The 22,507-nt window shown below is 45.8% G+C and overlaps 2 protein-coding genes across 8 annotated transcripts; one reads left to right on the forward strand and one right to left on the reverse strand.

Moving 5' to 3' along the window:
• Positions 1-1,983: 1,983 nt before the first annotated feature.
• Positions 1,984-18,686, forward strand: LOC112828133 (cystatin-13-like). 7 transcript variants are annotated; one of them, XR_012374150.1, is made up of 5 exons: positions 1,984-2,200; positions 4,203-4,544; positions 8,379-8,492; positions 12,013-12,224; positions 12,435-12,605. XR_012374150.1 is itself a non-coding variant. In XM_073878488.1 (4 exons), the coding sequence occupies exons 2-4, from the start codon at positions 4,317-4,319 to the stop codon at positions 18,555-18,557; spliced, it is 360 nt and encodes a 119-aa protein (XP_073734589.1). In that variant the 5' UTR covers positions 1,984-2,200; positions 4,203-4,316; the 3' UTR covers positions 18,558-18,686. The 7 variants fall into 7 exon arrangements, 6 of the variants coding, with proteins under 6 accessions (XP_073734589.1, XP_073734588.1, XP_073734585.1 ...); XM_073878488.1 differs by lacking the exons at positions 12,013-12,224; positions 12,435-12,605 and adding an exon at positions 18,540-18,686; XM_073878487.1 differs by lacking the exon at positions 12,013-12,224.
• On the reverse strand, positions 18,676-21,822 carry LOC112828138 (cystatin-9-like). Its single transcript, XM_025877004.1, has 3 exons — positions 21,591-21,822; positions 19,699-19,808; positions 18,676-18,792 (listed from the first exon to the last, which is right to left on the reverse strand). Exons 1-3 carry the CDS (start codon positions 21,820-21,822, stop codon positions 18,676-18,678), a joined length of 459 nt encoding a protein of 152 aa, XP_025732789.1.
• Positions 21,823-22,507: the final 685 nt, after the last annotated feature.

Here is a 22,507-nt window from a genome sequence, read left to right on the forward strand (position 1 = left end):
GTTTAGTTATTAAGTCTTGGTTTACTGACTTGGGACCTTAACCTAAGTGATGCCATTTAGGCCTGTGGTTTTCTTTTTAACAGTGGAAACAACCCAAATGTGTGCAAATTGGTGAATAGATAAATGAAATGTGGTATACACATACAATGGGATATTATTTGGCAATAAAAAGAAATAAAGTAGCAAGATATGCTATAACATGAATGACCCTTGAAAACATTACCAGCCGTTGAATTGTGTACGTACATGGATGGATGGTATGGGAATTAGATTTTAAAAAGTTGCTTAAAAGATCACCCGACACGTGAGCAATGAGCCCAGGTGCATCCCAGCTGCTCTCCGAATCCATGGGACACCCTGAGTGGCAAGCACCCTGATGGTCCCTTCTTGAAATCCTGATGCCTGCAGTCATGAGCAAAAAGAAAGGCTTTTTGGGTGGCAATGGCTTCTGAAGCAATCTGCATCTGTGTTTTCTGGTGACCCCAAAGTAGATAGAGTGTGATTGGTTGGGAGGAGAGGTGTTTTGGGGGGAGGAGTGGAGACCTGAGGATGGGCCCAAGACTCTGGCTTGTTGGAGCCCCTTCCTCTTCAAATCTGTGGGTCCACATCTACCACAGCATTCAGCAACTCCCCCACTCCCTTTTATTTCCCAGGACCACCTTCTTTGAGAAGAAGTGGGGTCACAAATGGGCTCCTGTCCAGACCTGTGGAAGTCACAGAGAAGGGTGTGGGTGTCTCTCTGCTTTACATTGTGCAACTTCCTCTGGACACAGATACCAGGTAGAAGGTGAATCAACAGGGACAGCTAGAGAGAGTTCTTACCACAGGCCAGTTGTTTTCAAACAATTGATGTGTGGCCAAGAGGGGAAATGGATTCATTTTGGATGTGTTGTCTGCTAAAATTCTTGACTTACTTTGAATCAAGACAAAGGAGGAAATTGTCTGTTTCTTTTGGATTTAAAAAGAGTTTTCCAGAAGAGAGAATTTAGTCCTTTGCCAAATACCAAATATCTTCCAAATAACTTATTCTCTGTTCCCATTCATCTCTTGATTTTGCCTATATGTGCATGTGTGTGCGAGCACCAAAATGTGTGGCCAAATTAATTATTCTTTCCCATTTTGGTGTCTGTGTTTTATACCTGCTTAGAAAGTGCTCCTCAGGTTGAGCACACAATTTTGTCTCAAACATAGGAACCCTCAGCCAGGCAATCTCAGGTTTTACAGGCCCAAGAGTTTGACTTCCTATTTGGAGTTTTATGTATCTCAGGTAAGATCCTCTTTATGCTGATCTATATTTTGCTCTGGAAAGACAAATATTAATCCCCAGGTTTCTGAGTTCCCGGGAGCTCCCTGTTACAGCTAGGCTCTAACTGCAGAGTGAGATGGAGTCTGCTCCTCGGTGGAGCCTGGTTTGGGCCTAAGAATCGCTACCAGGAGAGGGAACCCCCACAAGGGAGAGGAAGGCAGAATGGGGAATGTTTACCTGGGACAAGGTTAACAATGGAGGTACATATGGCTAATGGGTCTGTGGGAATCTGCTCCATTCATTCATCCCACAGAGGTATATTATGCCAGCATTGTCATTGCCAAACGATGCTTTCTACTTGGTGTTTCTGGGGGCAGCTCTTGCTAGCCATAGGCATTACCTCCCCAAGTGCCTCTCAGTCCCAGATTCCCTGAGCCTGGCCATTTGGTGCCTCATCCTGCCTCTAGGACTATGGAGTCATATAACAGAACCCTGACAGAAATGACCATGGAGGTGCTTTCATTTCCAAGGAGTTCAGTCCTAAGCCCAGGAATTTAGAAAGCCAAGAGGTGTGAAACAAGCAAGATTTCTGCATTAGGGGTAGATACTGCTGGTCTTGCTGAGCCTGTGGGGCTCTGAGAGCTGAGGGACCTGTTAGAGGTACCCTGCCCTTGAACAGCATCAGAAGGGCTGGGCTTACCTCACAAAGGGCCCATAGATGTGACCACCTGGCCAGACAGTGTAGCCAGAGCGCAGAAGCATCCCTGACTCAGGCCTAACTAACACTCTGACCAGGTGCAGGGGCAAGAACTGAGTGTGCTGGGACAGAGAGTGGCCCACGAGGGGAGCTGGTCAAAGCTCAAGTCCTCAGAAGGAGAAAGATATCACCTGTGGGTAAGGACAGCCAGCTCAAGTCTCAGCAGGCAGGAGTGTGGTGAAGAACTTGGTTCTGAGGTGGGTCTGGGTAATAGCTGTACTGGGTGGGGAAGGACTATAATGCCAGGATGGCCTCCAAGTGTGCCCTGGGCAACACATTCAGACATTATGGAGTAGAAAGTCTCACAGGCCAAAGTTAGCTGCTCAAGCAAATCCCATGTATATCAAGTAAGTGCAAACCATCAAACCATTGGGCAAGAGGCTAGGTGGGGAAAGGAAGCAAGTTAACACACTTCAGGTATGGGGGCAAGCTGGGGAGACACAAAGGCCATGTTGCCCAGACCCTGGGCCTGTGATGCTCTTTGCTGCTTCAGTCTCCTTGCTGATGGGGTTAAGGGGCCCAGAGTGAGGGTTTGAGCAAAGCCTGTGTAACATGTCGGAAACACCCACTGGCCCTGAGGAGAGACACAGGTAAGTCTCCCTGGCACAGCAGGACATGTTGAGGATTTGGTTGGTGGTTCCTGGGGTGAGGACACATGGGGCCATGATGGCATCATCCCTGGTTGGCTGACATAAGACCTTATGAATATTCTGTGCTCCATGTATCTCATGTGTAGTTCGTGTCTGATGGATATCAGGTGTCCTTAGGTTCTGCTGCCACATTCCTTGCTCAACTTAGGCAAACTATACTTACTACTAGTCTGTGGTGAACACAACCTTTGGATTCTGCCTTTGTCTCTGTTGGGGAGGAAAAATTTCCTGTCCCCTTCAAGGACCTTCTAGCCAGACTAAGAATCAAATTGACATGCAACAGATTAACAGGAGAAAAATCAAATGTAATTTCATACATATGGGGAATCCACACAGACATGGAAATTCCAAAGACAGTCAGGCAAACTGTATATAAGTCATTCTGAACTAAGGAAAAGGAGAATGGGGTCTGGGACTTCAAAGGGAAGAAATGTAATCCTCAAGAAGAAAGAAAAAGAATTGGTATTTGGTAAACAAATACTTATTGGTCCCATGGAAACAATGAGACAAAGAGAGGACTTTGATCCAACAGGCCTTACTAGGTTCCCCCCTGTCTACCATAGCATGTTCACATCATAATGTAGTTGTCTGTGGTGATAGCTCTCTTCCTGGAGCTGGTCCTCTAAATTCTTTTTAGCTGGCTGGAGGAGGAGAGAAGGTAAAGAACTTTCCTTGAATCTGCTGGGTTTTGATTGTTTTTAAATCAAAATAATCTTCATGCCCAGGTGGCTCCCTTGATGTGGCCTGCCCCTGGCCCCTACACCTGTCAAGCTATTTGCTTCTTCATTATCTATACTTAACACATTAACTGTTGTGCCTCTGTCTCATGAACTACACATTCTGATTCACCTTCTATGGGAGAATGGAATCTCCTCAAGAGCAAATGCACATTACAAGCTGTGATCTACACTTACTCATCTGTTAGATTGAGGTAGGTCTGAAGGTGTGTTTCAGGCAATGAAGTAAAACTCTGACAGGTAGCCTGAGGCATTTACTTGACCTCTTTGTGAGACCTATTTTCCTCCTGTGTAAAAGGGACTACTCATTATGTGGCCCCAAGGGAGATAATTAAATAAGAGAAACATGTGATATCCTTATTATAGGGCCTGACAAGACTCAATAATACTCCATAAACAGATCCCAGTGTGATTGCTAATGAACCTGACTGGAAATGGGAGAGATGCTGGGGGCAGTTTTGAGGCCAAAGGCTCAGCTGAGGATTTTCATACATTTTCTTGAAGAGGAAACAAGATGAGTTTCGAGACCCATCTTCTTCCTGTGGCAGTGCTTCTGTTGCAGGTCCTTGTGCCTTCTTGTGCAATGAGACCAGATACAGAGAGACACTTACACTGGATGTGTGGGAACCTCTCAGGCAAAGAGGCAGGGGTCAGTTGGTAAGGAAGGGAGTGTGAGTGCACTCCCTCCAGAAAGATGGGAAAATGCTCTGAATTGTGACTGCCCAATTCTTACTCTACTTCTCTTTGAGGAAGGAGAAAGAGAAGACCATATGACACAAAACTAACAGAAGTTCTCCCCCTTTTGTCCCTAGCAGTGCCAGGAAGATCTGAAGGTGCAGAAGCAGCAGGGCCAGCCCAGTCCATGTCCTGCCCCAGTCCTGGAAGGATAGAAGGAACAAGACCTATACCCACTTGGCTGAGGTACCATGGCCAGACTCTGCCTGAGCCTGCTGTTCCTGGTGGCCACTATGACCCTTGTGTCCAGAGGTGTCCACACCGGGGGCAGGTCAAAGGTGGTGAGGAAGTTCCAAGACATCCCAGAAAGTTATGTCTATGTGCAGCAGGCCCTGTGGTTTGCCATGAAAGAGTATAATAAGACCAGCAAAGACAAGTACACCTTCAAGGTGGTAAAGGTCCTGAAATCCCAGGAGCAGGTTGGTGAGCATGTTCTCTTTTCCCTTTCTCTCCAAGATGCAGTCATGAGGGGGCCCATTATCCACAGAGGACACAGACCCCAGGGAGTGGAAAACAGCTGAGAGATGCCTTTAGCCAAATATTTATTAATTTTATTTTAGGGATTTTGGAGGAAAATTAGTTACACTTTATCTTTTATTATTCTATTATAAAATAGCCATTAAAATAACTTAAAATTTATTACAGTCATATCAGAAAGCATAGGTGAGGGTCTAAGAAGGGCTGTTGAGGGGGTCAAGTCTGGGACAATTTGGGCTGATATCATCAAATGAGTCATTATAGGTGTGAATTATAACACAGTGAAAAGGCAAAGAAAGTGCAAGTCCAGCTTTCACTGAAAAAAGGAAGGGAAGGCTCTTCTTTACAGAAAGATGGGGAATGGGGGCTACCCTGCAACGTTGGAGTGATATGCTGTATAGGGGCAGTCTTTGTGCTCCTCTTCCTCCTCCACTAGCCCTGTCTCCTCTCCACCCTCTGCCCTCCAGCCTTTGCAGTCCATCCCTCCAGGTCACCAGGAATTTGCTGAGGTTCCTGTTTTCTTAATGGGGTCAGGAGAGAAGGCTCATTTGGCAGCTTCATGTCCCCATGAGGCTGGGACATTTGGCCCCTTGGTCATCCTCCACTCTCAGTGGGCCTTGGCTTTCTCCTTTTCTTTTGTGTGATCCTGGTTATGTTGTTTGTGTTTCTTGGATAGTGGACACCTGGGGCCTAGATGTGTGTCATCACTGGGTGGCCAATTTAAAGCCTCATGAATATCAACTGCCCTGGGGGCTCATTTATATGTAGTAAACTAATTAAGAGTGAACTATTCCACTTTCATGGACTTGTCTTTATCTATGCTTTTTCAGTTCCAAAAATAGATGGTTCTGCTTTATTTAATCAAAAGTACACCGAATTCTCATGTCTCAAAAATTATACATCATTTTGTACTGTGTGCTAGTTTTTTCATGAATGCACATTTTATTTCTCAGCTCACTGTAAACTCTTGAATGCAGGTAAGAATTCAAAAGAATCAGGTAGAAACAGGTTCAAAAATAGTCTAGAACAGAGGTATTTAAAATTCCTTGAACTTCCATCTACATACCACTGGAAAACACACTAAAGAAAAAGGTAAGGAAGAATGAAACATTCCCTCCCCCCAAACAAAATTAACTCAAAACAAAACAAAAGCAAAAAGAAAAATACTTGGTGATAATTCAGATTAAATTTAGTAACACACACAGGCTCTATATAAAGAGAACAACTATATCTTATTGGTTGATTTAACTTAAAAGTACAAAGCTCTCTATCAGGAGCTGGACAAGAAATAAAAAAGGGATATTTTGTGACATGAAAATTACATAAAATTTAAATTTCCATGTCTATAAATAAAGTTTTATTAGAACATTGCCACCCGCATTATTTGAGTGCAGTCTAGGGCTACTTTTGTGCCATACTGACAAGATTGTGTGTTCTGAGCCTAAAATATTTACCCTCCAGTCCTTAAAGAAAAAGTTTGCAGCTACCTGCTTTAGTTCATAGTTAACTGAGACTCTGCTGCAGATTTTGTGCGAGGTGAATGATGGTAAAAATAAGCACCGTGGGTCCAATTATATGCTAATTTCTTTCAAGAAATACAGTGCAGTGCTATATTTATGTATTTTCTCTTCCTTATAATTTTCTTAATAAAATTTTCTTTTCTCTAGCTTACTTTATTTCAAGAATACGGTATATAATATATATGACACACAAAATATGTGTTAATTGGCTGTTTATGTTATTGGTAAAGCTTCTGGTCAAAAGTAGGCTATTAGTAGTTATGTTTTTGAGGAGTCATAAGTTCCACTTGGATTTTTGATTGTGCCTGTAAGCCCCACGTCGTTCAAGGGTCAACTGTATATACAGTCTACTTTGTGCCAGACCTGGTTGCTTTTCATATGCTCATTCAGATCTCACAACTCATTATGTAGGAACTGCTTTCTTCCTCTTTGAAAAGGAAATAGGCACAGAGAGGTTTAGTATTTTGTCCAGGGACACACAGCTAGTATGTAGAAGAGCCAAGATTTAAACCCAGGCTCTCTGTTTTGAATGAGCACATGTTACTGCCTGAGTGATATGGATGGAGTAAAGTGGTGGGACGTTGCAGCCAAAGGAAAGAGGTCGTGGGAGGTCAGGAGAGTCAGAAGCCTTGTCTGTGAAAGCTGTGAAGGGCTGCCTCAGCAGCCAGGGCCCCTATCCTCTTCCCTTTTCTGGGCAATTAGGGGTCAAGCTAGGGCTAGCGGTCAGTTGGTGGTTGTTGAGTATGATTCAGAGCAGTTTGTTTTTATGATAATTTTAACTTGGAAATATTACTCAAAGATAAAGCAGTGGTTCTCAAGTGGGCATGGATTTTGCTTGGCAGGAGACTTTTGGCAATACCTGGAAGGATTTTTGGTGATTGCAACCAGAGGGGGCCACTAACTGACACTTAGTGGGCAGAGGCTAGGACGCTGCTAAGCACGCTACAGTGCCCAGGATAGCCCTTACCACAAAGACTGATCCAGCCCCAAATGTCAATAGTGCTGAGGTTGAGAAACTTGTTATCCAGTCATAAAAAATGTTCTAGGAGTATGTCTGGAAGACATTGAGTTGAAAAATAGAAACGAAGACCCAATTTCTTGCATTTCCAATCTGACTCGGCATTTCCTGAGGGCACCCCCAGAAGCAGTTGGCTGTCCTTCCAGACACTTTATATACACTTACACACACAACTGAAAAATTTTAAAGTATATATGATATTCAAGAAACCGTCCTTAGAATTCTCCCAACCACTACCATTTTGTTCAATTGCCCAGGTAATTTCTCGAGAATGTCCAAAATGTTTACTATGTTTTCAAAATGATCTCTTACTCTTCTAGGGTCAGTTATTGTGTTTAACTTGGTCATTCTCTTTAATGCATTCTCTCCCTTAAGTTTTGTAAAATCTTACCTTGTTCTCATTTTTAAATAATAAAAGTCTCCATTTGCCATCATGCATCTCCATTTCCCCATAGGGCCCTCTGGAATACAAGGGCTGGTGGGGGGCTCTTCATGGGAGAGGAAGATGCCCTGAAGTCAGGGACTTGGGAGGGTGTATCATGTGGAATAAGGTTGGATTGCTAAAATTGCCAAGGAAGGAAGTTAGAAAAGCAATACCCTCCAAGCAAATTCCAGTTCTGGGATGTCTTCTTCTCCCAATATTGACTAGGTATGAAGATGTTATAGACTGCTGTTTATTTTCCAAGCTCCGATAAGCAAACCATTACCTTTCCCAGGAAAACATTCTTTGGGGAATAGTTTTCTTGCTTTATCTTGGGGACAGTTGTCATTATTTAACATTCAATACCATGATGAGAGATAGACAGACAAAGGGAGAGAGATCAAGGGAGGAATTCCTCCCCCTCCAGTTACCCCAAAATTTCTGGCAAGGAAACTATAGGAGGGAAGGAGGGTGGCGGGGAGACATTCTTTGCCCTAAGCAGTCAATGACATGTTTATTTATTAGAGATGACAATTGATATCATGTATTCATTTATGATATCTAATTTTTAATTTTTATTTTCTTAAGGATTTTATTTATTTTAAGAAAGAAAGAAAGAGAGAACATAAGTGAGGGGAAGGGGCAAAGGAAGAAGGGGAAGCAGACTCCCTGCTGAGCAGGGAGCCTGATGCAGGGCTCAATTCAGGGCTCAATCCCAAGACCCCAGGATCATGACCTGAGCCAAAGGCAGACACTTAACCGACTGAGTCACCCAGGTGCCCCTGTGATATCTAATTTTTAAATTACTTCTTGACAGGTCACAGAGAGTTTGGACTACTTTCTTGAAGTCAAAATTGCCCGAACAATGTGCAAGAAAATTTCAGGAGAAAATGAAAACTGCTTATTACAACAGGATCCCCAAATGCAAAAGGTATGGCCTCGGTCAGGTCTGTGTACCAGACAGAGAAAACCGATAGGACCAACTCTGCTAGTTTCCTTTTTATTTTTATTTATTTTTATTTTTTTATTATGTTATGTTAGTCACTGTACAATACATCATTAGTTTTTGATGTAGTGATCCACGATCCATTGTTTGCATATAACACCCAGTGCTCCATGCAGTACATGCCCTCCTTAATACCCATCACCAGGCTAACACCCCCCCCACCCCCCTCCCCTCTAAAACCCTGTTTGTTTCTCAGAGTCCATAGTCTCTCATGGTTCATCTCTCCCTCCTATTTTTCCCTCCCTTCATTTTTCCCTTCCTTCTCCTAATGCTAGTTTCCTTTTTAAACCATAGTCTGATCATATTCAGGACCAAGGACAGCCAGGTTCTAAACATAGAGCACTGTTTCTGTCAGTTTTTGCTGATACCCCTCACTCCTGCCAACACATACATAGACACTTAGTGGCTTAAAGCAACATCCATTCACTATTTCTCACTATTCTGCAAAGCTGGGCTGGGTTTGGCTGGGCAGATTTGTCTTGGTGATCTTTTCATAGAAGTTACTTCTAGTTTTTCTCTTTCATAGTTGAAGGTGCGTACACAAGTATGCATATGTCTGTGTCTTATGTATTTTCTTCACCTATTTGGTATATACCTAAAGCTGGCATGAGACATGGCTAAGCAAAAATAATGGCAGATTAGTGGTTCCTGAAAATTGCTCAGACATGTGCAAATAAAATACATCTTCATATTCTAATGAATAGTAGGCACCACAGCAGAACACCAAATACAAGTGGATGGCTACATCTAGAGAGTAAGCTATAAGTTACTGGAACTAGTTTTCAATTAAGTAACATTTTAAAAATTCTGGTAGATACTAAGAATGATATATCAAATACCCATATGCTTGATTTTATAACTGTTGTCATTTTATTACATTAATTTAAAATGCTTATTTCAACCAGTAAAATGTTAAATACACATTCCACTCCCCTCTCTCTAAGATAAACACTCAAATTGTTGAGAAGTGTTCCTACCCATTAAAAAAAATTAATCTGTGTCTGCAGAGTTTTGTGTGTTTTTCAAAATGTACATACATTTTGGAACTTCCTCTTGTTTTCCACTCAACAATATGTTTTGAGATTTATTATGTTGGTACAATCTGTTAGTATTTAATTATGCCAAATGATTTCTTGGGCCATTTAATGTGTATATAAATCAGGCAAAATTGTTTTTATTACTGCATATTAAGCTCTTATATGGCTGTATTATGTCATATTTAACCATCTTGCTATTTGTGGTCATCTTAAAATTTCACTTTTAACCATAATGTAGCAGTGACAGGGTGCATGCAGACTGAGCAGATTCGGGGCTCTCCTCTGGGGTGCCCTGGGGAGTGGGTCTACCATTTAGCCACATGTGCGGCTTCAGCGCTGGTGGGACCACCACACATGACTTGCAATCTCCGTTTTACTCTCCAAATTGGTTGAACCAGCACACCCTCCTTCCGTGGTGTGCACAGTTGTTCATTTTCCCTCAGCCCTTGGGGTTGAATCTTAAATGTTTTCATTCTGATGTATGTGAAAGGTGATCTCCCCACCATTTCACTTGGTTGCTCCCTGATTTCTAGTAAGGTTGAAATATTTTAATATCCCTAGTAATCATCCACGTTTTCACTTCCAGGCCTTGCTTTTTAATGTCTTTTTTTTTTTTTTCCCCTGGAGCAACCAGAGGGCCCCTGTCAGGAGCCACAGTCAAGTCACTGGAAACCCCTAACCTCAACTCCTCAGCTTCCCACTTCCTGTCTGTCTCCCCTTGGCCAAACTCAACTGCAAGCCAGAGGGTGCCCATTGATGAGATCTATAAAAGTCACAGGGCAGAACGCCTATTGACACAGACAGTGGAAGCTATAGAGCAAGTGTGCTCATTGGCATAGCCCATTGAAGTCATTGGTCTTTCAAGACACTCCAGGTAAAAATAGAAGGAATGCAGACATGGAGAAACACATGGAGAAAAGCCAGCATGGGGGCAGGGGGTGGAGACAGCAAGATCAACAGGAGTCTGTTAGGAGTCTAATGGACTAGCTCAAATGAGAGATGATGCTGTTTGGGTTGGTGGAGGTACTCAGTTCTGGATGTCTTTGAAAGGCTTGGTTGAAATTTGCTGATAGATTGGCCATGGAGAGTGAGAGGAGAAGAGCTGAGGATGACTTCAAGGTTTCTGGGGTTTTGAGGCAGTTCTTTCTCTTGGTTTTCTCTTATGCTTTCATCTTCTACATAGAGCATCTGGCATTCAGTAGACTTTGTCACCTTGATTGCATCCACTTCTTATCACGAGGAGAATCTTCTCTGTCCCTGTCCTTGCATGGCGTCCCTTCCCATTTCAGAGCTCCTATAGATTTGACCTTATCTGCTTTCTTTAGTTATTTATTGGGATTTAGAAAAGAAGAAAAGGCAAACATCTGAGCTCCTTGGAATATAAATTTAAAACTTGATATGATTTTAAATAGTTATTAGCCTTATTCATTTCGTGTGGAAAATTTAGAACTTTCAAAAGTCACTTAAAATCAACTATAAATACCCTTATGTAAAGTTTACCACTGTCAATATATCGTTATTTATACTAGCTTTTCTATATTTTATATTTGTATTTTTATGTAGTTGGGATCATACTGTATACTGTTCTATAACCTAGATTTTCATTTAATAATAAAGTGTAAGGATTTCTAAAATTGTAAAATTATTTGAGAGCATTATATAGTGAAACTGTGATTTCATTTACTTGTGTTCCACATTTTACTTAACCGATCCCTGAGAATTGGTTAAGTTTTCCTAACTTTTAGCTATTATGAACAGTGCTTTAATAAATATTCTTCTTTATTTCTATTTGTGTGATTTTTGTTTCCTTGTAGGCAAAGTTCCTGGAAGTTGAATTACTCAGTAGTTTTTCACTTCTTAAAGATTTTTAATATATGTCCTCTAGGATTGATCCTGATAATTGGGTTTTTAATTCCTCTGTTTCCTGATTTTTTCCTGTCTACTTTGGCTGATCCAGAAGTTAAGCAATTAGTTGACTCTCTGATAAGCCCACTCCCTCCCCTTCCTACTACTGCCAAGAAACAGCTGAACCCGTCCCAGATGCCCCTCCAGCCAGGATGAATATCTGGACTGGCCTTAGTTCTCCAATGGCCTGTCTGGATTGCTGGTAGCTTGGTCTTATTTTCTTCCTCAAGCTGATCCCTCAGTATTTGTATCTTATACAACTTCAATTCTGTTTGATGTTGCCATTCATGTTTCCATTGATGTAGTAGAGATATTCCTCATTTATATTTTTATTCTAACTGAATAACAATTTTAGGAGTGAGAGGAGGGATACAAGTGAACTTATCCCACACCAGCAGCCTGAAACTCTCGCTCATTCTGCATCATTCTGCAGGCCCTGGGAAAGAGCTCTATGTGTCCCCTCAGTTCCCTGGCTACAAATTTTGCTTCTTGTCTCTGGCCAGACCTTGACCTGCCCCACCAAGACATGCAGGACTCTGTACTATTCCTGCCTCTTCTGGGAAGGACTCACTGGGCCCTTCAGGCAGCATGCAGTCTCAGTAGGCTGCAGGCGAGTCAGCGTGGCTGGATGAGGGCCAGAGCTGGAGATGAGGATTTCTGAGAATAACCAGTTTCTGGGCTCCTGCTATCCATGATGGCTTCAGATCACAAAGAGGTGAATTGGCAAGGGTCCATCCTGGTGAGTGAGGCTGGCTCCCCTGCCATCCGGTCTCAGGTCTAACAGTGCCAGGGACTGCAAGGGCAAGACTGGCTCAGGCTGCCTTTAGCCACCCTGAAACCAAATCCCAGCACCCAGAAATAGAAACTTCTGTTTGTTTTTCATTTTTCTTTCTTACAAACTGATTATTCTTTTTGTCTCTTTTAGATGTTTCTTTGCACATTTATTGTTGCAACCAAACCTTGGGAATTTGAGTTCACTATGCTGAAGAAACAATGCGAAGAGGTCTAATTATCTTCTAGCATGTTCGACTGTTTTCACTTCCATTTTAAAGAAGCAAATACACCTGCAAACCATTTAAATAAGCTGACCCACTGACTTCATTTCTGTGGCCTTTTTGCTTTGTTGTGTGCCCTTCAGGGGCTGAAACTGAGAACATGATGCCTTTTTACAGTGTTGGTCAGCCTCTTCTAGGTGACTCACTCATCTACTAGCAGGACAATCTGCTACCAGTAGATGGAAGAGAGTGTAAACCTGTTTCCTTATCTCATTGAACTCTGAGCACAAATTACTTTTCACTGGCAGCTGTTTCTGGAGAACTAACTGGAGGACGCAGTCCTCAACTGTTTCGAACTGATGGGTTGTTTCTGCAAGATTCTGAGGGGTCTGGCTGCCTTGAGAGTGTTCCTTCCATGGATTTCCACAGAAATCTCCCTGCCTAGGACTCCAGGGAAGACACAGCCCATTGGCTTAGAAACAGTTTCAGACAACTGATCCAACTGGAAGATAGTTGGATTATTTGTAGATTTGCAGTGTACTTTTGGTTTTGAAATGAAGCAGAAACAATGTAAGGGTGATTGATGGCTCATGGATAGTAGGCTGCTTTGTGCATGAACGTGTGTGCGTGTGTGCACTGTGGGATTTATTAGTTATCTAATGCTGCATGACTAATCACTCTGCCCTTAATGGCTTAAGCAATTTAAATCTCTTATTGTGTCTGTGGGTCAGGGATCTGAGGGTGGCTTTGTGGGGTGGTTCCAGATGTCATTGTCTGTTGAGGTTACACTCAGACGTTGACTACATTGCCCTCATCTGAGGGTTAGTTTGGCTCTGGAGAATCCACTTCCCAGGTGGCTCATACTTATGACTGCAAGTTGGTGTTGGCCATTGACAGGAGATCTCTGTTCTCCATGTGGGCCTCTCCACAGAGCTGCTGGGTGCTTGGTATGGCTTCCTCCAGATAGAATGTTCTGAGAGACTGAGATGGAAGCCACACTGCCCTTTGTGACTTAGCTTCGGATGTCAGACACCATCACCTCTTCCTTGTGTTAATCATCCCCCAGATTAGCTCTGGCTCAGTGTGGGAGGGGACTGTACAAGAGTATGATGACCAGGAGATGAGGATCAGTGGATGCCATCTTGGAGGCTGGCTACCACTGTGTGTGCGCACATGTGCATATGTGTTTGTGTGTACGTGTATGTGTGCATGTGTGGAGAGGTGGGATATGATGATGAAGATGGTTAACATGACCAGAAAGAGGCATTTTCTGAAACCTGGATATGGAAGTTACAGCACTGGTGTACAGGTCAAGTCCAGCCAGGGTAGTGTCAACAGTAACACAGGAACAGGGGCATGCATGCCATCTTCGACATGTGAGAGACGGTAAAGCTCAGGGGTCACCTGGCTGACAAGGAAACACTCCCTGTATCTGAGCCTCGCTGCCTGAAAGCTTTCTCTCCACCTATGGGACGTGGCTAGAGTGCTGGGGAGGGAACGCCCCAGCCTCCAGACCCTTGGCCAGTAACATTGAGGCGTGTCCTATCTAGTTTCTGAGATGTGCCCAGCAAGACAGAGCCCTAACCTCCCACATTGTTAGTCTGCTCACTCTGACATGCTGCTTCCCACTCTTACTTCCTCACTGCCCTTCTGGTATTTTCTATAATCCCCTCCAAATAAACCACTTGCACTTGAATTATTGTCTCAAGCTGAGCTTCTGGAGGAAGCAACCTCATACTGGAGCCCAGGTCTACTGTGAAGGGCAGCCTGGGACCACCTGGGGCATACCTGGGGAAGGTCAGGCAACAGGACACACTTGCATTTTCTCACCTCAGCCAGCAACCATGTTCTGGGGAAGGCATGCCCAGAACCTCCCTCCTCCATGTGGTCATGGAGTTCTAGGAACAGAGGCAGACCAGTTCTTGTCACATTGCTCCCCCACCTTGGGATGGGGATCCCTATGTGAATGGTACCTGTGACTTTCACTTCTCTGCCCACCTCTGCCCTTCAGCCCCCAACCACTGCCAGGGCATTTGCTCTCTTCCTCTATAGCTGGAGTTGGCCAGCCCCATCTTGTCCCATGAGCAGCCCCTAGAGTAGGACTTTCTCCTCTGAACCCTGACAATATGGTTCCATGCCTGGAGGGACCTAACACATTGACACACCCTAGGCTGGTTGTTTCCATCTTATCCATAATAGTTGCAAGCACTTGAGGGAAACTAGACTTTACTGACCACACCCAAGGTCAGCTGTCTAGTATTGGAGGGATATTGCTTTGGGTTTAACTCTCCAAAACTGTCTGGGCCCTTCTGATGCACTGAGTTAGTCAGAATGAAGAATCAGTATCAAAATAGTTATATTGACTAATGAGATTTCTGAGGGTTTTTTTTTTTTTTTTAGATTTTACGTATTTATTAGGGGGGAGAGAGAGAGTGAGCATGCATGAGCAGGGGGGAGGGGCAGAGGGAGAAGGAGAAGCAGGCTCCCTGCTGAGCAGGGAGCCCGACGTGGGGCTGGATCCCAGGACCCTAAGATCATGACCTGACCCAAAGGCAGATGCTTAACCACGGATGCTTAACTGACTGAGCCACCCAGGGGCTCTGGATTTCTGAGTTTTTATTTGCACACAGTTGTCAGTGTCATATGTGAGCCTGAAGAGAACTCTGAGGCACCTTCAGTATTGGCCCATTCTCTTCCAAAGTTCAAAGCCTCATTAAGGCCACGTCTGTAGCCTGGGCCACCTGGGGGACCAGCTGACTATGAGAATTTATCCTGCTTCCACCCTCCTCTGCAGAAATTGTGCTTTTTAGAAGATACACGGATGACAGAAGTATTGGCTTTGTCACCATGTCCTCATTTTCCCTTTGATCATGAGAATTTTGAAAAAAAGAGAGGCTCAAAAATGTAGCTTCCAAGCAAGACATACTCCCTTACTGGGCTACACTAGGGCCTGGGAGAAATCCAGGTCTGCATCCCACATCAGGTATTGGGATCCGAGGGGAGTTGGAGCATCAGGGACTGATGTCATTGTCTGTTGAGGTTACACTCAGACGTTGACTACACTGCCCTCGTCTGAGGGTTAATTTGGCTCTGGAGAATCCACTTCCCAGGTGGCTCACACTTATGACTGCAAGTTGGTGTTGGCCATTGACAGGAGATCTCTGTTCTCCATGTGGGCCTCTCCACAGAGCTGCTGGGTGCTTGGTATGGCTTCCTCCAGATAGAATGTTCTGAGAGACTAAGATGGAAGCCACACTGCCCTTTGTGACTTAGCTTCAGATGTCAGACACCATCACCTCTTCCTTGTGTTAATCGTCCCCCAGGTTAGCTCTGGCTCAGTGTGGGAGGGGACTGTACAAGAGTATGATGACCAGGAGATGAGGATCAGTGGATGCCATCTTGGAGGCTGGCTACCACTGATGGGACCACTCTGAAATGTGTGGGGTCATGCTGAGGCTCATTCACAGGGCAAAGACTGCAGGCTCCTGGGGTAGCTCTCCGTGTACGTCACCTACCAGCTCTGACTACCCCAGGTCCCAGACCCCTTCCTCCTTCCTCTGGCCTCCATGGGAGAGGCCTGGGCATCCATCAAGGCTGTCCCAAGTTTTCCACTTTGTTGTTACTTTGTGTTCAGTCCTGTATTTATTGAACCCAGGCTATATCGTGACTCTGACACCTTGGGAAATTTGAGGGAAGTGTCCACTGTCTCCTGACAGATGAGGAAGTGGCTGCAGAGCAGAACATGGTAGAGCATTTGATAACCAGCATAGTTATTTTCCCAGTTTCAGGCCTTGACCCAGAGACTGAGGCTAACAGACCAGTACTAGGGCAGCAGAGTCAACACAAGATTCACATTTTAGGGGAAGAGTGAGCTCTCCTGAGATTGAGCCACTAGCTGGGCCTCTTTTCCTCTCTGGAAATTGGGACCTGGCCAGGTAGATGGTCTGTGTTTCTAGCAACCCCCTGCTTTTGCCTCTGCCTCTGGCAGAGCTTTGCCCAGGGACCTACCTCAGGGTGACACTGAGTATCCAGAAACCTGCTTTCCTGTTCCTTCAACAACAAACTCCAGAAAAGAAGCAGGCAGGACCACCCCAAGCCAACAAGGATGGACAGGGCAAGGGAGAAGGGCTTTCCCACAAGAACTGGTCCCTCAGTCTTACACCTGTTACAAAACTGGAGCACCTGAAACTTGTACTCATCCTCAGGGCCCTGGGGACACAGTGGGAACTGGGACAAAACCCCACTTTCTTTTTCTCCTTTTTTTATTTTTTAAAGATTTTATTTATTTATTTGTGTGTGGGTGGGGGAGAGAGAGAAATATAACAAGCAGGGGGAGCTGCAGGCAGAGGGAGAAGCAGGTTCCCCACTGAGCAGGGAGCCCAAAATGGGGCTTGATCCTGGGACCCTGGGATCTGGGACCCTGGGACCTGAGCCAAAAGCAGACACTTAACCGACTGAGCCACCCAGGTGCCCCTAAAACCCCAACTTTCTGTAGATTTCCATGGGAAGGGGGAGGGGTGGAACCATTAACAAATCCCCACAAGTATGATCTGAGGCAGGATTTACTGAGTCCTTACCAGGTGCCATGATTTGATACCTGCCTTGTGGGCTCTGCTTCCCCAGCCCCAGGAAGTAAGGTGAGCCCACAAAAGGGCCAGGAAAGGTCCCCCCACCATTGGGCTGAACACACAGGAGACCCTTTCCTGGAGCTACCTGGTGGGACTTCAGTAGAATTAGTGGGGTTGACTATGGAAAACATGCTGGGATCACAGTGGATAGAGAGCCCCCTTTATGCTTCCTTCTGCCGATTGAGGCACAACTCAGGACAGACCAGTGTGGGAGTAGACAGGAAGGTGGTTGGTGGGAGAGTCTTCAGAAATCTCTTGAAGTCTGGGACCAGGCAGGATGGCTGTGGGACAAGAGCACAGCTATGTCCATGCTTAGTGATGCTCGGCTGGCAGGGAGGATACCCACCCCTAGGGTCTCCCCATGGCTCTGCCTGGAATCCTGGGAAGCCCATCCAGGTCTCTATGGAGGATGAGCCCTAAAGATATCTAACACCACATGTCTGCTGTTAAGTCCCCAAGGAGACCCTGAGATGCAAATTGGGGGGTGCAGGTGGTTCATTTGGGAGATGGTCACAGAGGCACAGAGGGGAAGGGAGACAGAGGAGGGAGAAAGTCAATGCGGCTGTTGTTATGGGCCACTGAGCAGCCATGGGTTTTGTCCTACTGGAATGTATGAGAACCCTGTGGATCTTCCCTCTGACAACCTCTGTGGAGCTGGGAGCCTGTCGCCATCCTACCTGGGGTTGGAGTGTTGTCCTTGAGTCCTACCTCTCTCCAATGAGGTGTGCTGACTCTGCAGATGGAGTGCCACTTGCACAGAGAAAGCCCTGAGCAGAACTTGGGGGAGATGCAGATCTTGAGGAGGAATGGGAAGCGTTAGGTACTGGGTGGTCCAACTACATGGACACTGGAGGGATGGCTGGTTGGAAGAAGGGAACCATGGCCCCAGGAACAAGCACTGACCCTGCCTGTATGTGTAAATATAGTCTGACTGGAACACAACACTCTTATTTGTATTAGTATTGTCTATGGTACTTTCAAGGCAACATTAGGGAGTTGAGAACAGGCCATATGGCCTGAAAAGGCCAAAATAGTTACATTTACTTACAGAAAAATTTTGCCACGTCCTCTTTTAGAAGATTCCCAAGTCCTCTTTTAGAAGATTCCCAAGACAAGGGCCACATGTGTCCTGAGGGCCTGAGGGCTTGTCTGGGTCTATCTTGCATTCTGTGTACCCTGCTGGGTCATGGTCATTGTACCTCTGTGAGCCCAGAAAGAGAAGCACCTGGGCTTCCAGGTTGGGCCGCCTGGAAGATGACCCCAGAAGTCTGAGAGGGAAGAGAACCCATCCTGGGCCCACCTGACTTCCCTATTAGGATGAGTCCTTCACTTACCCAGCCCCTCTGTCTGGAACCAATGCTACACAAAGCTTCTTGAAATGCTAATGTTTAGTGATCGATTCTACAGGATGGAAATGGACAATGAAGAATTTCCATAATGCCTGGGAGTGAGACCCAGACACTTGCAAGAGAACAAACAGAGCCTGGTGTTGCACAGCCACTGAAGAGACACCTATAGAGAAACAGTGGATCCAGGAGAACAGTCAGAGCCAGGCAAGGTATGGTATCATTCGGTGGAAGCCCTCCAAGCAGGTCTTGTACAGGAGATAGAAGGGTGTTCCCCAGGGCACAGTACTAATGGTGAAGAAGCAGTTGAAAGTCTGAGGGGATTAGCACAGGGATGGAGGGTGGCTGGAGAGTAGTGGGAAACAATCCAACTCTGAACACAGCACACATCCCAACCACCCATCCTGGGCTAAGCACCTGGGGATGCAGGCTGTGGCCCTCAGGTGCAGCTCCACCTGAATCCTCCTTGTTCTGGACCTGGGACCTTGTCCTGACCTCAGGGGCTTCTGTGCCAATTCCTCATCCTTAGCCCTGTGGTTTCCAGGGCAACACTTAGGCTGACCCAGTGTGACCCATGCCCTAGTACAGCATTGGGGTGCTTTCTCCCATGGGGTGCTATCTCACTCAGAGGAACCCCTCACCCTAGGTGGAGTGGCCCAGAGTTGGGGTTCACCTTGACCTTTTTCCCTGGAGCAACAGCTTATAAATCAGTGGGACCCAGGTCAGGGCATGAGAGGGAGGGCAGTGGGCTGCTCCTCAACCCTTATAACCTCAGACCCTCAACAGAGCCAACAAAACCTCAAAAGAGCCACAGGGGCAAAGGTGATGTTGTCCACCCCAACATGCTCCTTCTCCTTAATGCCAGGAAGAGAGGTGGATAAAGCTCAGAGAAGGGGCATCCTGTCTCAGCCTCAGGAGACCTGGACCCTCATGGTCAGGAGCAATCTGATACTGGTGTGGCCTGGGGGCCAGGCAGTTGGAATGAGGTGAGTGGGCAGAGTTAGTTCCCAGATTGACCAGGGGCTACAATGCACCCTGAGGATGGCCTGTCCCTGTCTGGCTGGGCTCCTACTGCAGCACCAGCAGTGAGCAAGTTAGGGCCTGCAGTTCCCTCACTCGTCTGTGTCCCTAGGAATGGCACTGTCATCTGCTTCACCTCCATGTCTGTCCCAAGCTGCATCCTCAGCTCTGTGACCTGAGGGATCTGCTGTGTGTCTTACATTGTTCAGCTCTGAGCTTTCTTGAAAGGGACAGTTGTCAATGTCTTCATCAAATTTCCCATGTTCGGTTCTGCGAAGCTCCAGCTCCATGGAGAACGCCAGGTCGTCTTCTATCTGTGGTACATGGAGACATTACAGTGGGAACACCTGTCTTGGTTCCATTAAGAGCTGCTAGTGTAGATCCATGCAGTGTAGGGAGAGTCCCAAACACTCCTCCCCATAGGGAGCTGGACCTGGAACAGCTTGCTGGGGGTAAAGCCAAGCTTGGGGAATTCAAGCAAAGAGGCCCTCATTTGCTGTGAGACCCAGGGTAGATGCAGGCGGGGGCACACATCATTCATACATCACATCCTAAAGCCCCAAGTCCACAAATGCCCCAGGGAGACCCAGCCTGACTTCCAGCATGCTTCTGAAGCTACAACAGCACTCCCCGGGGTTAGGTGCTGAGTGCTTAGGAAGGTATTTGCTCTGCAAAATTTTGCTGAGTAATGTCAGCCCCAGAGTGGGAGACTCTTCTATAGCCCCATTGTGACACCTTTCACCTGCCTGAGAACAGGAAGATGCCCCGCAGTGCTGCTGGAACACTCACATGTGCACACATGCACACACACAATGATACCTCTTGTCCTACTACAAAGTGCCTTCTAAAATTTTTTGTACTCTTCTCCACTCCATTCTACTTCATTCCATCCATACCCCTACTCCACTCTCCACTACTCCACCCTAAACTCAGTGTGAGTGCATATCTAGGGAGCCCAGAGCAAAGGTCCAGCCTGAGAGAGCTTAGGCAGCAGAACCAGATGGGACCTGGCCCGGCAGTGTTCACAGAGGCTGGAGTTCCATGCAGGGTGGAGCTCCCACTGTCCTTTCCTCAGGCTCTCAGGGCAGAGGTCCAAAGGCAGAGAGGAATGCCCTGGGCCCCCAACACAAGCACACTCACACATACATACTAGGACATACATACACACACTCACACACATACACATGCTCACTGACACACTCACACTCACACCCACACCTACACACACAGACACATTCACATTAACACATAAAACACGTGTGCTTACACATGTGCTCACACTTTCACAATACTATACATGCTCACTGACACACACATTCACCTACACCCACACCCACTCACAGACACACACTCACTCCAAACCTCATACTTACAATATACACTCTCACACTCACTGATACACTCAAACACACTCATACACACACTCATTCATGGACATATACCCACTCATAACTACTCATACTCACCTTTACACACACACCTATACACACACACACACACACACACTTACACACACCTACCTATACACACATGACTAGACCCGCTCCTGATGTAGCCCATGTGAAAACAGCATTCCTGGATGCATTCTGTAGACACTCCCATTACAAGGACAATGCTCTGGAAAGGTGTAGAGTAACATCTATTCCCTTAGGTGGAGACTGTAGGGAGGATACCAGAGAAGAAGCTCTGCTCCGGATGAGGAAGAATCCTCACTCCCCGAATTCTCAAGCCACCTCTCTCTATGTCTGTTCCTCTGTTTGCTAATGATCTTTTTGTATTTGTTTTCTTAGAATATTTCCCCAGCTGATCTCTTCTTTGGGCCTTTTCTTACTCAGGATCTTTATCACCTCATAGTCCAGATTTTGAGGTATTAGTCATTAAATAATGTCATAAAATGATGAAGATTGAAAATATGTCCTACATGTGAATGGACCCTGACTAAGGTGTTTAATTTCCAAATTATTTCTTTTATAAAACTAACACTAACTGGACAGTTGTATTTTCACTGTATTTTATGGACTTCAGATGGTGAACAAGATCCCTGGCCTTGACTATAGCAAGTGCAGGTCATTATGTCAAAAAATGTGGTTACCTACCTGGTCCTTCCAGGAATTCAGGATGCGCACCAATCTGTAGGCCTTCATATCCTTGCTCTGCAGGTTGAATATGTGTAAGGCATATTCCACAGTGGCAGGGAAATGACTTTCCGTGTCACTGTCTTTCTCCTCTTGGGAATTCCATCTGTGAGTAACCAGGAGCTGGAAACCTAAGAGAAGCAGGAGCATGGCCCAGGGCAGGGCCCACCTGCACTGCCAATGTGTCATGATTGCAGGGGTCTGGGCACACATGGCCTTTGCCCTTCCCAGCTCAGGCTCCTACCCAAGTATCCTTTGGGCATTGTTCCAATTCACTGGCTCCAAAATAACTCTTGAGTCCAGGCCTCCTCTCTGTTATTACACTCTGTTCTTTCAATCTGTTACTCTGCCTTCTCCCTCCAAATCTGCAAAATGTGCCTGCACTCCAAGGGAGAGGACCAGTACCAGGCAGTGTGGGTTGGTAAGAACCAGCAATGTGTGGGAGGGGTCCCCTGTAGCTGAGTCCCAGCCACAACCCCTCCATCACCGCCCCACTGGTGAGATATATCATTTGGAGGCCCCAGTATCAGAGGCTAAAACAAGGACACAAGACTAAGAGGTAGAAGTGGAAAGTGACTCCAGGACACAACAGTAGGGTGAGGGCCACTGAGATAAGAACAGAGCTGAAAAGGATGAATTGCCAAGAGTCAGCCTTGTGGGACATGGAAAGCAACCTCCCTAGAGAAAATGCATATGCATCAGAAGGACCAGAGGTCTTGAAGACTTGACAGGTCCAGGTGACTCTGTCCCTCTTGGGTCGCAGCCCCCTTGAGTAGTGGAGCGGACTAAGTTCACTGACTCTTGGGATGATATCATGTTAGGAGAGTACAGGGGTGGGAGCCCAGGGTTGGGAGGGGGACTGTCCAGTGATGCA

The sequence above is a fragment of the Callorhinus ursinus genome, unplaced genomic scaffold, assembly GCF_003265705.2.
Source record: "Callorhinus ursinus isolate GAN/ISIS: 27379988/994484 unplaced genomic scaffold, GSC_fseal_2.0 scaffold29, whole genome shotgun sequence".
Classification (NCBI taxonomy): domain Eukaryota; kingdom Metazoa; phylum Chordata; class Mammalia; order Carnivora; family Otariidae; genus Callorhinus; species Callorhinus ursinus.